This window comes from Coregonus lavaretus (assembly GCF_964263955.1).
Source record: "Coregonus lavaretus genome assembly, chromosome: 2".
Taxonomy (NCBI): Eukaryota; Metazoa; Chordata; class Actinopteri; order Salmoniformes; family Salmonidae; genus Coregonus; species Coregonus lavaretus.
In genome coordinates, this window is record NC_139989.1 from 73,957,284 (window position 1) to 73,973,339 (window position 16,056).

General features: G+C 40.2%; 1 protein-coding gene across 1 annotated transcript; it reads left to right on the forward strand.

The window, feature by feature from the left end:
* Positions 1-223: 223 nt before the first annotated feature.
* Positions 224-8,909, forward strand: LOC311141307 (NLR family CARD domain-containing protein 3-like). The gene is made up of 6 exons (XM_084176601.1): positions 224-293; positions 423-651; positions 1,057-2,812; positions 3,068-3,241; positions 7,118-7,291; positions 8,699-8,909. The coding sequence occupies exons 2-6, from the start codon at positions 441-443 to the stop codon at positions 8,886-8,888; spliced, it is 2,505 nt and encodes an 834-aa protein (XP_084032727.1). The 5' UTR covers positions 224-293; positions 423-440; the 3' UTR covers positions 8,889-8,909.
* The last annotated feature ends 7,147 nt before the right edge of the window (positions 8,910-16,056 follow it).

A 16,056-nucleotide genomic window follows, 5' to 3' on the forward strand; every position in this document is an offset into this window, starting at 1 on the left:
TCCTCTCCCATTTTACCATTTATTTTTGTTGTTTTCATAATCCATAGGCTAAACCTTTTTTCCATTTTCATAGTCCTGAAAAAATATTAAACTAACACAACATTCCCTCCCTGTGTGTGTGTGTGTGTGTGTGTGTGTGTGTGTGTGTGTTTGTGTGTGTGTGTGTACTCCCTGGATGAGGATATGTAATCTGATGTTTTGTCCACAGAAACCAACAGGAGAGATCAGAGTCAGAGATTCTCAGTGGTCAGTCTTCCCAGAGTCATCAAACAGACCTGGCCTCCATATTCAGTGTATGTGGTCCTGTTATGTACATTTGTTTTTGTTTACCTCAAGTAAAGTTGATCTGTCAATCATTCATTCATGTGTTAATGAGAAAGCATTTCTTCTCTTGCTTAACTTATTTACTTGATTTATTTCAGTTGCTTGAAGAGAATATTATGACATTTGTGAAGAACGAGCTGAAGATGTTCAAGAGGATTCTTAGTCCAGAACTCCCAGAAGGCTTTGAGAGTCAGAAGCAGGATAAGGAAGTGGTGGATGCTGAAGATGAGAAGCAGGAGAGCAGTGCCAGAGAGGGGGCTCTGAAGATCACACTGCACGTCCTGAGGAAAATGAACCAGAAGGAGCTTGCTGACACACTGGAGAAAAGTAAGAGCTTTCTGCCTCATGTTGAATGCTGTTTTAGAGCATTTAAAAGCTGTAGCTAAAGTACAGCTAAAGTAGCTGTGTAACTCAATGATATTGTAGCAGCCTTAACACAACACCTAGTGTCCTCATCAAGTAGCAGCAGGGATGTGTTGTGGTGATTAATTTAGAGAGAGAGAGAGAGAGAGAGAGAGAGAGAGAGAGAGAGAGAGAGAGAGAGAGAGAGAGAGAGATATTTAATAATACCATCAATAATGATATAAATCAGTCACACCAGTCTGTAATGCATTATGAAAACAGTTAAGTGAGTAAATGATTGCAATTTAATCTTTAGAAAACATCCTTACAATACTGTAGGCATTAAAACAGACTTAATATTAATATCCTCTGTGTTATTTCTTCATTCAGATGAGCTTGCTGTGATTTGCCAACGTGAACTCAAATCTAATCTAAAGAAGAAGTTTCAATGTGTATTTGAGGGGATCGCTAAACAAGGAAACCCAACACTTCTCAATAAGATCTACACAGAGCTCTACATCACAGAGGGTGGAACAGGAGAGGTCAATAATGAACATGAGCTGAGACAGATTGAGACAACAACCAGGAAGCAAGCAAGACCAGAGTCTGCAATCAAATGTAACGACATCTTCAAACCCTTAACTGGACAAGACAAACCTATCAGGACTGTGCTGACAAAGGGAGTCGCTGGCATTGGAAAAACAGTCTCTGTGCAGAAGTTCATTCTGGACTGGGCTGAAGGAAAAGCAAATCAGGATGTCCAATTTGTATTTTCATTCCCTTTTCGGGAGCTGAATTTGATGAAAGTTGAAAAACAAACTTTGATTGAACTTCTCAATCACTTCTCAATCGAAACCAAAGAATCAAGAATCTCCAACTACGACAAGTACAAAGTTCTGTTCATCTTTGATGGTCTGGATGAGTGCCGACTGCCCTTAGACTTCCAGAAGAACAAGATTTGTTTTGACGTCACAGAGTCAACCTCAGTGGATGTTCTGCTGACAAATCTCATCAAGGGAAATCTGCTTCCCTCTGCTCTCCTCTGGATAACTACCCGACCTGCAGCAGCCAATAAGATCCCTTCAGTGTGTGTTGACCAGGTGGCAGAGGTACGAGGGTTCAATGATCCACAGAAGGAGGAGTACTTCAGGAAAAGATTCATTGATGAGGACCTGGCCAGCAGAATCATCTCACACATAAAGACATCAAGGAGCCTCCACATCATGTGCCACATTCCAGTCTTCTGTTGGATTTCTGCAACAGTCCTTGAACACATGCTGAAACATAAGACAGAAGAGATGCCCAAGACTCTGACTGAGATGTACTCACACCTTGTGGAGTTTCATACCAAACAGAAGAATGAAAAGTATATTGGGAAAGAAGAGATAGGTCCACACTGGAATAAAGAGAGCATTCTGTCACTGGGAAAACTGGCTTTTCAACAGCTTGTGAAGGGCAATCTGATTTTCTATGAAGAAGACCTTAGCAAGGCTGGCATTGATGTCAATGAAGCCTCAGTGTACTCAGGATTGTGCACACAGCTCTTTAAAGAGGAATGTGGGCTGTACCAGGACAAGGTGTACTGCTTCGTTCATCTGAGCATTCAGGAGTTTCTGGCTGCTGTATATGTGTTCCTCTCATTCATCAACAACAATGAGAATCTAATGGCCAAACCGCACGTTACTGAAGTTACTGTCTACAAGAGTGCTGTGGATAAAGCCTTACAAAGTGAGACAGGAAACCTGGACCTTTTCCTCCGCTTCCTACTGGGCCTCTCACTGAAGTCCAATCAGAAGCACTTACGAGGTCTACTGACAAAGAAAAGAAGCAGCTCACAGAGCCATGAAGAAACAGTGAAGTACATCAAGGAGAAGATCAGGGAGAATCCCTCTCCAGAGAGGTGCATCAATCTGTTCCACTGTCTGAATGAACTGAATGACCATTCTCTAGTGGAGGAGATCCAAAGCTACCTGAGCTCAGGAAGTCTCTCAGAAGCCGAACTGTCACCTGCACAGTGGTCAGCTCTGGTCTTTGTGTTGCTGACTTCAGAAAAGGAGCTGGATGTGTTTGACCTGAAGAAATACTCCAGATCAGAGGAAGGTCTTCTGAGGCTGCTGCCAGTGGTCAAAGCCTCCAGAGCTGCTCTGTGAGTACATAACATGACATTTAAGTACTAATCATCACGAAGAAATATTCAGTTTAGAGAAATATATGTATTATAATATGTATATAATATATAATATTAAATAGAAAAACGTACTGAATCAGTGCATTGGTGTTCACATTAGTATAACAATATGACCATGCAATTCTAAAAACCAAATGCATCTGCCAATGTCCTTCTACACTACTGGTGTTAAATTAACAGTGTGTTTGTGAAATCATGATGATCTCTTTGCAGGCTGTCAGGCTGTGGAGTCACAGAGAAAGGCTGTGCTTCTCTGGTCTCAGCTCTGAGGTCAAACCCCTCACACCTGAGAGAGCTGGATCTGAGTAACAATGTCCTGAAGGATTCAGGAGTGAAGCTGCTCTCTGCTGTCCTGGGGAATCCCCACTGTAAACTGGAGACTCTGAGGTCAGTATTCCTGTATCACTCAATGAACACACACACACTGGACACACACTGGACACACACACACTGGACACACACACACACACACACACTGGACACACACACACACACACACTGGACACAAGCACATGACACACACACACACACAAATGATGTGTGTGTGTGTCATGTCAAATTAATTTAGTAGTGTTTAGAAACATGTTATCTACTGTTAATAATGATACATTAATTCATTTATGTATAGTACCAGTCAAAAGTTTGGACACACCTACTCATTCAAGGTTTTTTCTTTATTTAAAAAAAAAATTACATTGTAAAATAATAGTGAAGACATCAAAACTATGAAATAACACATATGGAATCATGTAGTAACCAATAAAGTGTTAAACAAATGAAAATATATTTTATATTTGAATTTTTTCAAATAGCCACCCATTGTCTTGATGACAGCTTTGCACACTCTTGGCATTCTCTCAACCAGCTTCACCTGGAATGCTTTTCCAACAGTCTTGAAGGAGTTCCCACATATACTGAGCACTTGTTGGCTGCTTTTCCTTCACTCTGCCGTCCAACTCATCCCAAACCATCTCAATTGGGTTGAGGTCGGGTGATTGTGGAGGCCAGGTCATCTGATGCAGCACTCCATCACTCTCCTTCTTGGTAAAATAGCCCTTACACAGCCTGGAGGTGTGTTGGGTCATTGTCCTGTTGAAAAACAAATGATAGTCCCACTTAGCCCAAACTAGATGGGATGGCGTATCGCTGCAGAATGCAGTGGAAGCCATGCTGGCTAAGTGTGCCTTGAATTCTAAATAAATCACAGACAGTGTCACCAGCAAAGCACCCCCACACCATAACACCTCCTCCTCCATGCTTTACAGTGGGAACTACACATACCGAGATCATCCGTTCACCCACACCGCTTCTCACAAAGACACACCGGTTGGAACCAAAAATCTCCAATTTGGACTCCAGACCAAAGGACAAATGTCCACAGGTCTAATGTCCATTGCCCGTGTTTGTTGGCCCAAGCAAGTCTCTTCTTATTATTGGTGTCCTTTAGTAGTGATTTATTTGAGGCAATTCGACCATGAAGGCCTGATTCACACAGTCCCCTCTGAACAGTTGATGTTGAGATGTGTCTGTGACTTTAACTCTGTGATGCATTTATTTGGGCTTCAATTTCTGAGGCTGGTAACTCTAATGAACTTATCCTCTGCAGCAGAGGTAACTCTGGGTCTTCCATTCCTGTGGCGGTCCTCATGAGAGCCAGTTTCATCATAGCGCTTGATGGTTTTTGCGACTGCACTTGAAGAAACGTTCAAAGTTGTTGAAATGTTCCGTATTGACTGGCCGTCATGTCTTAAAGTAATGATGGACTGTCATTTCTCTTTGCTTATTTGAGCTGTTCTTGCCATAATATGGACTTGGTCTTTTACCAAATAGGGCTATCTTCTGTACACCCCCCTACCTTGTTACAACACAACTGATTGGCTCAAACACATTAAGAATGAAAGAAATTCCACAAATTAACTTTTAAGAAGGCACACCTGTTTCCTCAGGCTCCTGAGTGGCGCAGTGGTCTAAGGCACTGCATCGCAGTGCTAACTGTGCCACTAGAGATCCTGGTTCGAATCCAGGCTCTGTCGCAGCCGGCCGTGACCGGGAGACTCATGGGCGGCGCACAATTGGCCCAGCGTCGTCCAGGGTAGGGGAGGGAATGGCTGGCAGGGATGTAGCTCAGTTGATAGAGCATGTGGGTTCGATTCCCACGGGGGGCCAGTATAAAAAAATATGTATTCACTAACTGTAAGTTGCTCTGGATAACAGCGTCTGCTAAATGACTAAAATGTAAATGTAATTGAAATGCATTCCAGGTGACTACCTCATGAAGCTGGTTGAGACAATGCCAAGAGTGTGCAAAGCTGTCATCAAGGCAAAGGGTGGCTATTTGAAGAATCTCAAATATAAAATATATTTGGATTAATTTAACACTTTTTTGGTAACTACATGATTCAATATGTGTTATTTCATATTTTTGATGTCTTCACTATTATTCTACAATGTAGAAAATAGTAAAAATAAAGAAAAACCCTTGAATGTGTAGGTGTGTCCAAACTTTTGACTGGTACTGTATATATACATATATGAATAGATATGGCAGGTTTCAGGACACTGATGTATCTGAAATTGTTGAAAGAATATATTTTCACACCAAAGAATAGCAGTGTGATTTTAATATGATTTTACTTTTGCAGGCTGTCACGCTGTCTAGTCACAGAGGAAGGCTGTGCTTCTCTGGTCTCAGCTCTGAAGTCAAACCCCTCACACCTGAGAGAGCTGGATCTGAGTAACAATGACCTGAAGGATTCAGGAGTGAAGCTGCTCTCTGCTGGACTGGGGAATCCCCACTGTAAACTGGAGACTCTGAGGTCAATATTCCTGTAGTTGGTCAACAAGTGATAACTGCTCACCAGATCCACATGTGTTTACCAGGCACACATAGTCCACACCATATGTGTTTGGACAGTGAAGCTTACAGTTTTACATTTGGTGCTATGCTCCAGCATTTTGGATTTGAGATATAATGTTTCATATTAGGTGACAGTACAGAATGTCACCTTTTATTTGAGGATATTTTCATACATATCTGTTTTACTGTTTTGAAATGAAAGCACTTTATGCCTCTGGTTCTCCCATTTGAAAAAGTCGTAATAGTTTGGACATATTCACTTATATTGTATTAAAGTAGTCATAAGTTTAGAATTTGGTCCCATATTCTTTGCGTGTAGTGATTACATCAAGCTTGTGATTCTACAAACTTGTTGAATACATTTGCAGTTTGGCTTGGTTGTGTTTTAGATGATGTTTTTCCCAATAGAAACTGAATGGTGAATAATGTCCTGTCATTTTGGAGTCACTTCACTTGTATTGTCAGTAAGAATAGAAGATGTTTCTGAACACTTCTACATTCATATGGATGCTACCATGATTATGAATAATCATGAATGAATCATGAATGATGATGAATGAGAAAGTTACAGAGGAACAAGGATCATGCCCCCTCTGTTATTGGTAATGGTGAGAGGTTAGCATGTTTTGTTGTAGCCTCTGTAACTTTCTCACTCATTATTATTCATGATTCATTTATAATTTTTCTTAGTCATGGCATCATCAGAATTAATTTAGTAGTGTTTAGAAACATGTTATTTACTCACTTAGACAGAAAATTACTCCAGTCATCATCCACCATTCAGTTACTATTGGACAAAACATAACCCAAAACACAACCAAAACAAACTGCAAATGCAACCAATGAGTTTGGGACCAAATACTCAACTTTTGACTACTTCAATACACTATAAGTGAATTGGTCAGAATACTTATGACTTCTTCAAATGGGGGACAAGATACATAAAGTGCTTTCATTTCTAAACGGTGAAACAGATATGTATTAAAATACCCTCAAATAAAAGGTGACATTATATACTGTCACCTCATATGAAACATTTGATCTCAAATCCAAAATGCTGGAGTATAGAGCCACATTTAAAATGTTAGCATCACTGTCAAATTAGATATGGTGTGGACTGTATACTCAATACAATCTAAATCTGATACCTCACTCTCTGTCTTTTGACTAATACTGCTTTTTAAACTGCTCTGGTCAGTCTACTCAAATATTTGTACTATACATGTTTCTATCTACAAGCAATACTTCGATCATTTGTCATTTCTAATAATGATACATTAATTTATGAATAGATATGACAGGTTTCAGGACACTGATGTATCTGAACATTTTGAAAAAATATACTGCCACTATTTTCACCACCAAAGAATAGCAGTGTGATTTTAAAATGATTTGACTCTTTGCAGGCTGTCAGGCTGTCTAGTCACAGAGGAAGGCTGTGCTTCTCTGGTCTCAGCTCTGAAGTCAAACCCCTCACACCTGAGAGAGCTGGATCTGAGTAACAATGACCTGAAGGATTCAGGAGTGAAGCTGCTCTCTGCTGGACTGGGGAATCCCCACTGTAAACTGGAGACTGTGAGGTCAGTATTCCTGTAGTTGGTCAACAAGTGATAACTGTTCACCAGATCCACATGTGTTTACCAGGAACACATAGTCCACACCATATGTGTTTGGACAGTGAAGCTTACAGTTTTACATTTGGTGCTATGCTCCAGCATTTTGGATTTGAGATAAAATGTTTCATATGAGGTGACAGTACAGAATGTCACCTTTTATTTGAGGGTATTCATACATATCTGTGTTACTGTTTAGAAATGAAAGCACTTTATGTATCTAGTTCTCCCATTTGAAAAAGTCTTAATAATTTGGACTTATTCACTTATATTGTATTAAAGTAGTCATAAGTTTAGTATTTGGTCCCATTTTCCTTACCTGCAGTGATTACATCAAGCTTGTGATTCTACAAACTTGTTGAATGCATTTGCAGTTTGTCTTGGTTGTGTTTTGGATTATGTTTTTCCCAATAGAAACTGAATGGTGAATAATGTCCTGTCATTTTGGAGTCACTTCACTTGTATTGTCAGTAAGAATAGAAGGTGTTTCTGAACACTTCTACATTCACGTATGAATCGTGAATGATGATGAATGAGAAAGTTACAGAGGATCAAGGATCATACCCCCTCTGTTATTGGTAATGGTGAGAGGTTAGCATGTTTTGTTGTAGCCTCTGTAACTTTCTCACTCATGATTATTCATGATTCATTCATGATTTTTCTTAATCATGGCATCATCAGGATTCATTTAGTAGTGTTTAGAAACATGTTATCTACTCACTTAGACAGAGGATTAATCCAGTCATCATCCACCATTCAGTTACTATTGGGCAAAACATAACCCAAAACACAACCAAAACAAACTGCAAATGCAACCAATGAGTTTGGGACCAAATACTAAACTTTTGACTACTTTAATACACTATAAGTGAATTGGTCAAAATACTTATGACTTCTTCAAATGGGGGGACTAGATACATAAAGTGCTTTCATTTCTAAACGGTGAAACAGATATGTATTAAAATACCCTCAAATAAAAGGTGACATTATATACTGTCACCTCATATGAAACATTTGATCCAAACTGCTGGAGTATAGAGCCACATTTAAAATGTTATCTTCACTGTCAAAATAGATGTGGTGTGGACTGTATACTCAATACAATCTAAATCTGATACCTCAATGTCTGTCTTTTGACTGATACTGCTTATTAAACTGCTCTGGTCAGTCTACTCAAATATTTGTACCGATACTTTATATTTTTCTCTCTACAAGCAATATTATGACAACTTCTAATAATTATACATTCATTTATGAATAGATATGGCAGGTTTCAGGACACTGATATATCTGAATATGTTGAAAAAATATACTGCCACTATTTTCACCACCAAAGAATAGCAGTGGGTTTTAAAATGATTTGACTATTTGCAGGCTGTCAGGCTGTCTAGTCACAGAGGAAGGCTGTGCTTCTCTGGTCTCAGCTCTGAAGTCAAACCCCTCACACCTGAGAGAGCTGGATCTGAGTAACAATGACCTGAAGGATTCAGGAGTGAAGCTGCTCTCTGCTGGACTGGGGAATCCCCACTGTAAACTGGAGACTCTGAGGTCAGTATTCCTGTAGTTGGTCAACAAGTGATAACTGTTCACCAGATCCACATGTGTTTACCAGGCACACATAGTCCACGCCATATGTGTTTGGACAGTGAAGCTTACAGTTTTACATTTGGTGCTGTACTCCAGCATCTTGGATTTGAGATATAATGTTTCATATTAATGTCACAGTACAGAATGTCACCTTTTATTTGATGTTAATGGTGAGAGGTTAGCATGTTTTGTTGTAGCCTCTGTAACTCTCTCACTCATTATTATTCATGATTCATTCATTATTTTTTTTAATCATGCCATCATTAATATTAATTTAGTAGTGTTTAGAAACATGTTATCTACTCACTTAGACAGAAAATTACTCCAGTCATCATCCACCATGCAGTTACTATTGGGCAAAACATAACCCAAAACACAACCAAAACAAACTGCAAATGCAACCAACGAGTTTGGGACCAAATACTCAACTTTTGACTACTTTAATACACTGTAAGTGAATTGGTCAGAATACTTCTGACTTCTTCAAATAGGGGACTAGATACATAAAGTGATTCATTTATAAATGTTGAAACAGATATGTATGAAAATACCCTAAAATAAAAGGTGACATTATATACTGTCACCCCATATGAAACATTTGATCTCAAATCCAAAATGCTGGAGTATAGAGCCACATTTAAAATGTTATCTTTGTCAAAATAGATATGTTGTGGACTGTATACTCAATACAATCTAAATCTGATACCTCAATGTCTGTCTTTTGACTGATACTGCTTTTTAAACTGCTCTGGTCAGTCTACTCAAATATTTGTACTATACATGTTTCTCTCTACAATCAATATATGATCATTTCTAATAATGAAACATTCATTAATTTATTAATAGATATGGCAGGTTTCAGGACACTGATATATCTGAATATGTTGAAAAAATATACTGCCACTATTTTCCAAAGAATAGCAGTGTGGTTTTAATATGATTTGACTCTTTGCAGGCTGTCACGCTGTCTAGTCACAGAGGAAGGCTGTGCTTCTCTGGTCTCAGCTCTGAAGTCAAACCCCTCACACCTGAGAGAGATGGATCTGAGTAACAATGACCTGAAGGATTCAGGAGTGAAGCTGCTCTCTGCTGGACTGGGGAATCCCCACTGTAAACTGGAGACTCTGAGGTCAGTATTCCTGTAGTTGGTAAACAAGTGATAACTGTTCACCAGATCCACATGTGTTTACCAGGCACACATAGTCCACACCATATGTGTTTGGACAGTGAAGCTTACAGTTTTACATTTGGTGCTATGCTCCAGCATTTTGGATTTGAGATAGAATGTTTCATGTTAGGCAACAGTACATACTGTCACCTTTTATTTAAAGGTATTTATATATATTTTACAGTTTAGAAATGAAAGCACTTAATGTATCTAGTTCTCCCATTTGAAAAAGTATATTATTATTTGGACAAATTCATTTAGTCCAAAGTTTACTGTTTGGTCCAATATTCGTTGCCTGCAGTGATTACATCAAGCTTGTGATTCTACAAACTTGTTGAATACATTTGCAGTTTGTCTTGGTTGTGTTTTGGATGATGTTTTTCCCAATAGAAACTGAATGGTGAATAATGTCCTGTCATTTTGGAGTGACTTCACTTGTATTGTCAGTAAGAATAGAAGACGTTTCTGAACACTTCTACATTCATGTGGATGCTACCATGATTATGAATAATCATGAATGAATCGTGAATGATGATGAATGAGAAAGTTACAGAGGAACAAGGATCATTCCCCCTCTGTTATTGGTAATGGTTAGAGGTTAGCATGTTTTGTTGTAGCCTCTGTAACTTTCTCACTCATTATTATTCATGATTCATTCATTATTTTTCTAAATCATGGCATCATCAGGATTCAGTTAGTAGTGTTTAGAAACATGTTATCTACTCACTTAGACAGAAAATTACTCCAGTCATCATCACCCATTCAGTTACTATCGGGCAAAACATAACCCAAAACACAACCAAAATAATCTGCAAATGCAACCAACGAGTTTACAACCAAATACTCAACTTTTGACTACTTTAATACACTGTAAGTGAATTGGTCAGAATACGTTTGACTTCTTCAAATGGGGGGACTAGATACATAAAGTGCTTTCATTTATAAATGGTGAAACAGATATGTATGAAAATACCCTCAAATAAAAGGTGACATTATATACTGTCACGTCATATGAAACATTTGATCTCAAATCCAAAATGCTGGAGTATAAAGCCACATTTAAAATGTTAGCTTCACTGTCAAACTAGATATGGTGTGGACTGTATACTCAATACAATCTAAATCTGATACCTCACTGTCTGTCTTTTGACTGATACTGCTTTTTAAACTGCTCTGGTCAGTCTACTCAAATATTTGTAATATGCATTTTTCTATCTACAACCAATACTTTGATAATTTCTCATTTCCAATAATGAAACATTCATTTATGAATAGATATGGTAGGTTTCAGGACGCTGATGTATCTGAATATGTTGAAAAAAATATACTGCCACTATTTTGACCACCAAAGAATAGCAGTGTGGTTTTAATATGATTTGACTCTTTGCAGGCTGTCAGGCTGTCTAGTCACAGAGGAAGGCTTTGCTTCTCTGGTCTCAGCTCTGAAGTCAAACCCCTCACACCTGAGAGAGCTGGATCTGAGTAACAATGACCTGAAGGATTCAGGAGTGAAGCTGCTCTCTGCTGGACTGGGGAATCCCCACTGTAAACTGGAGACTCTGAGGTCAGTATTCCTGTAGTTGGTCATAAGTTTAATATTTGGTCCCATATTCCTTACCTGCAGTGATTACATCAAGCTTGTGATTCTACAAACTTGTTGAATACATTTGCAGTTTGTTTTGGTTCACACACACTGGACACACACACACTGGACACACACACAAACACTTGACAGACACGGGACACACACGCACACACATTTGGCACACACACACACACACACACACTGGACACTCACACAACCTGGATACACACACACCGGACGCACACACACACTGGACACACACATTGGACACACAAACAACCTGGACACACACACACACACACACTGGACACACACAAACGCTGGACACACACACTGTACACACACAAACTCAACACAGGCACACACTGGACACACAAACACACACACTAGGATTAATTTAGTCAAAAGTTTAGTATTTGGTCCCATATTCCTTACCTGCAGTGATTACATCAAGCTTGTGATTCTACAAACTTGTTGAATACATTTGCAGTTTGTCTTGGTTGTGTGTTGGATGATGTTTTTCCCAATAGAAACTGAATGGTGAATAATGTCCTGTCATTTTGGAGTCACTTCACTTGTATTGTCAGTAAGAATAGAAGATGTTTCTGAACACTTCTACATTCATGTGGATGCTACCATGATTATGAATAATCATGAATGAATCGTGAATGATGATGAATGAGAAAGTTACAGAGGAACAAGGATCATACCCCCTCTGTTATTGGTAATGGTGAGAGGTTAGCATGTTTTGTTGTAGCCTCTGTAACTTTCTCACTCATTATTATTCATGATTTGTATTAATCATGGCATCATTAGGATTAATTTAGTAGTGTTTAGAAACATGTTATCTACTCACAGAAAAAAAGTGCTTTAATTTCTAAATGGTGAAACGGATATGTATTAAAATACCCTCAAATAAAAGGTGACATTATATACTGTCACCTCATATGAAACATTTGATCTCAAATCCACAATGCTGGAGTACAGAGCCACATTTAAAATGTTATCTTCACTGTCAAAATATATATGGTGTGGACTGTATACTCAATACAATCTAAATCTGATACCTCACTGTCTGTCTTTTGACTGATACTGCTTTTTAAACTGCTCTGGTCAGTCAACTCAAATATTTGTACTATACATGTTTCTCTCTACAAGCAATATTATGATAATTTCTAATAATGATACATTAATTTATGAATAGATATGGCAGGTTTCAGGACACTGATGTATCTTAATATGTAGAAAAAATATACTTCCACTATTTTCACCACCAAAGAATAGCAGTGTGGTTTTAATATGATTTGACTCTTTGCAGGCTGTCAGGCTGTCTAGTCACAGAGGAAGGCTGTGCTTCTCTGGTCTCAGCTCTGAAGTCAAACCCCTCACACCTGAGAGAGCTGGACCTGAGCTACAATCACCCAGGAGACTCAGGAGTCAGACTGCTCTCTGCTGGACTGGAGGATCCACACTGCAGACTGGAGAAACTCAAGTATGTAGAGGGTTTATGTCAATGTTCATATCAGACATGTTGGAGTTATCAGGCTAGTTAAGACAAACATTCTGACCACCACTTGGACTAAGTTATATAAAGACTGTGTGTGTGTGTGTGTGTGTGTCCAGTGTGTGTGTGTGTGTCCAGTGTGTGTGTGTGTGTGTCCAGTGTGTGTGTGTTAGTGTGTGTGTGTCCTGTGTGTGTGTGTGTGTGTGTGTGTGTGTGTGTGTGTGTGTGTGTGTGTCCATTGTGTGTGTGTCCAGTATGTGTGTGTTTGTCCAGTGTGTGTGTGTGTGTCCTGTGTGTGTGGGTCCAGTGTGTGTGTGTGTCCTGTGTGTGTGGGTCCAGTGTGTGTGTGTGTGTGTGTGTGTGTGTCCAGTATTCAATATGGTGTTCAATATTAGTACACACACTGGACAAACACACACACACTGGACACATACACACACTGAACACACACACAAACACACACACACACACACACACACACACACACAGTAAACACACACACACGCTGGACAAACACACACACACTGGAAACACACACACACACTGGAAACACACACACTGGACACACACAAACATTCACACACTCTGGACATACACACTGGACACACACACAAACAGGACACACACACACTGGACACACACACTGGACACACACACACACACACACTGGAAAAAACACACACACACTGGACACACACACACACACACACACTGGACACACACACACACACTGGACACACACACACACTGGACACACATACACACCATCACACACACACATAGGAAACACACACACATACACACTGGGCACACACACACTCACACTGGACACACACACACACACACACACACACACACACACACACACACACACACTCACACTGGACACACACCATCACACACACACGCTGGACACACAAACACACAATGGACAAACACACACACAGGACGCACACACACACACACACACACACTGGACACACACACACACACAATCTCATGCTGGACACACACACACACACACACACACACACACACACACACACACTGGACACACGCACACACACACACTTGACACACACACTGCAAACACACATACACTGGACAAACACACACACAATGGACACACACACACACACACTTGACACACACACTGGAAACACACACACACTGGACAAACACACACACACTGGACACAAACACACACCACACACACACGGTCAGCATATAACTTTGTCTGTGTGTGTGTCAAGTGTGTGTGTGTGTGTGTGTGTGTGTGTGTCCAGTGTGTGTGTGTGTGTGTGTGTGTGTGTGTGTGTGTGTGAGTTCAGGTGTATCCCTCAATGACTGTCTGTTCTTCTGCTTACCGCTACAGTGTGGAACATGGTGGAGAGAACACAATGAAACCTGGACTTAGAAAATGTGAGTGTTGACTGCTGTGAAGAATATGACTAAGAATAAGTCTTAATTCAAGTCAAGTCAAAGTCAAAGACCACCATCATTACTTACTTGGTCATATTAAATATCAGCTGTAGTTCTACAGAAGCACAAATCAGGGACACCAAAGTTTACAAAGAGTTGCTTTGACAATGTGTGTGTCTGTGTGTGGCGTGTTCCTGTTACATTAGAAATGTGTGTGTGTGTGTGTGTTCAGGATGTGTGTGTGTGTGTGTGTGTGTGTGTGTGTAATTAATGGGAATAAGTGTGTTTTATATTACCATACAGTATAACATATGATCATTCAACAAGTATCAAGTTACCTTAACTTCTCCTTTTGATACCTAGAAACTACATTAAATGAATTAGTGAAAAGTGAGTTAACATTCTAATGTGAATGATGATGATTTCTAATATTGTGTCTGGTTTCATCCATCAGATATCTGTGATCTCACACTGGACCTAAACACAGTAAACAGATTCCTCTCTCTGTCTGAGGAGAACAGAAAGGTGACATGTAGGAGAGAGGAGCAGCCGTATCCTGATCACCCAGAGAGATTTGAGGACTGGAGACAGGTGCTGTGTAGAGAGGGTCTGACTGGGCGCTGTTACTGGGAGGTAGAGTGGAGTGGGAGAGGGGCTGATATAGGAGTGGCATATAAAGGAATCAGCAGGAGAGGATGGCGTTGTGGGATTGGAGACAATGACAAGTCCTGGAGTTTGATCTGCTCTGATAACAGTTACAGAGCCAGGCACAATTATAAGTCCACTACCATAGACGTCCCCTCCTCCAGCTCCCACAGAGTAGGAGTGTATCTGGACTGGCCAGGCGGCACTCTGTCCTTCTACAGAGTCTCCTCTGACACACTGACCCACCTGAACACATTCCACTCCACATTCACTGAGCCCCTCTATCCAGGGTTTAGGGTTCATGATGTTGACTCCTCAGTGTCCCTGTAAATAATAACCATGGTAACACTGACACACACACACACAAACACACACACACACACTGTACACACACACACACACACACACACACACACACACACACACACACACACACACACACACACACACACACACTGAACACAGACACTGGACATACACACACACACACTGGACACACACACACACACTGTACACACACACACACACACTGGACATACACACACACTGGACACACAAACACACACACACACACACACAAACACACTGGACAAACACACACACACACACACTGGACACACACACACTGGACACACACACATACACTGGACACACACACACACACATACACACACTAGACACACACACACACTGGACAAACACATACACTGGACACACTCACACTGGACATACACACATACACTGGACACACACACACACACATACACACACTAGACACACACACACACTGGACAAACACATACACTGGACACACACACACT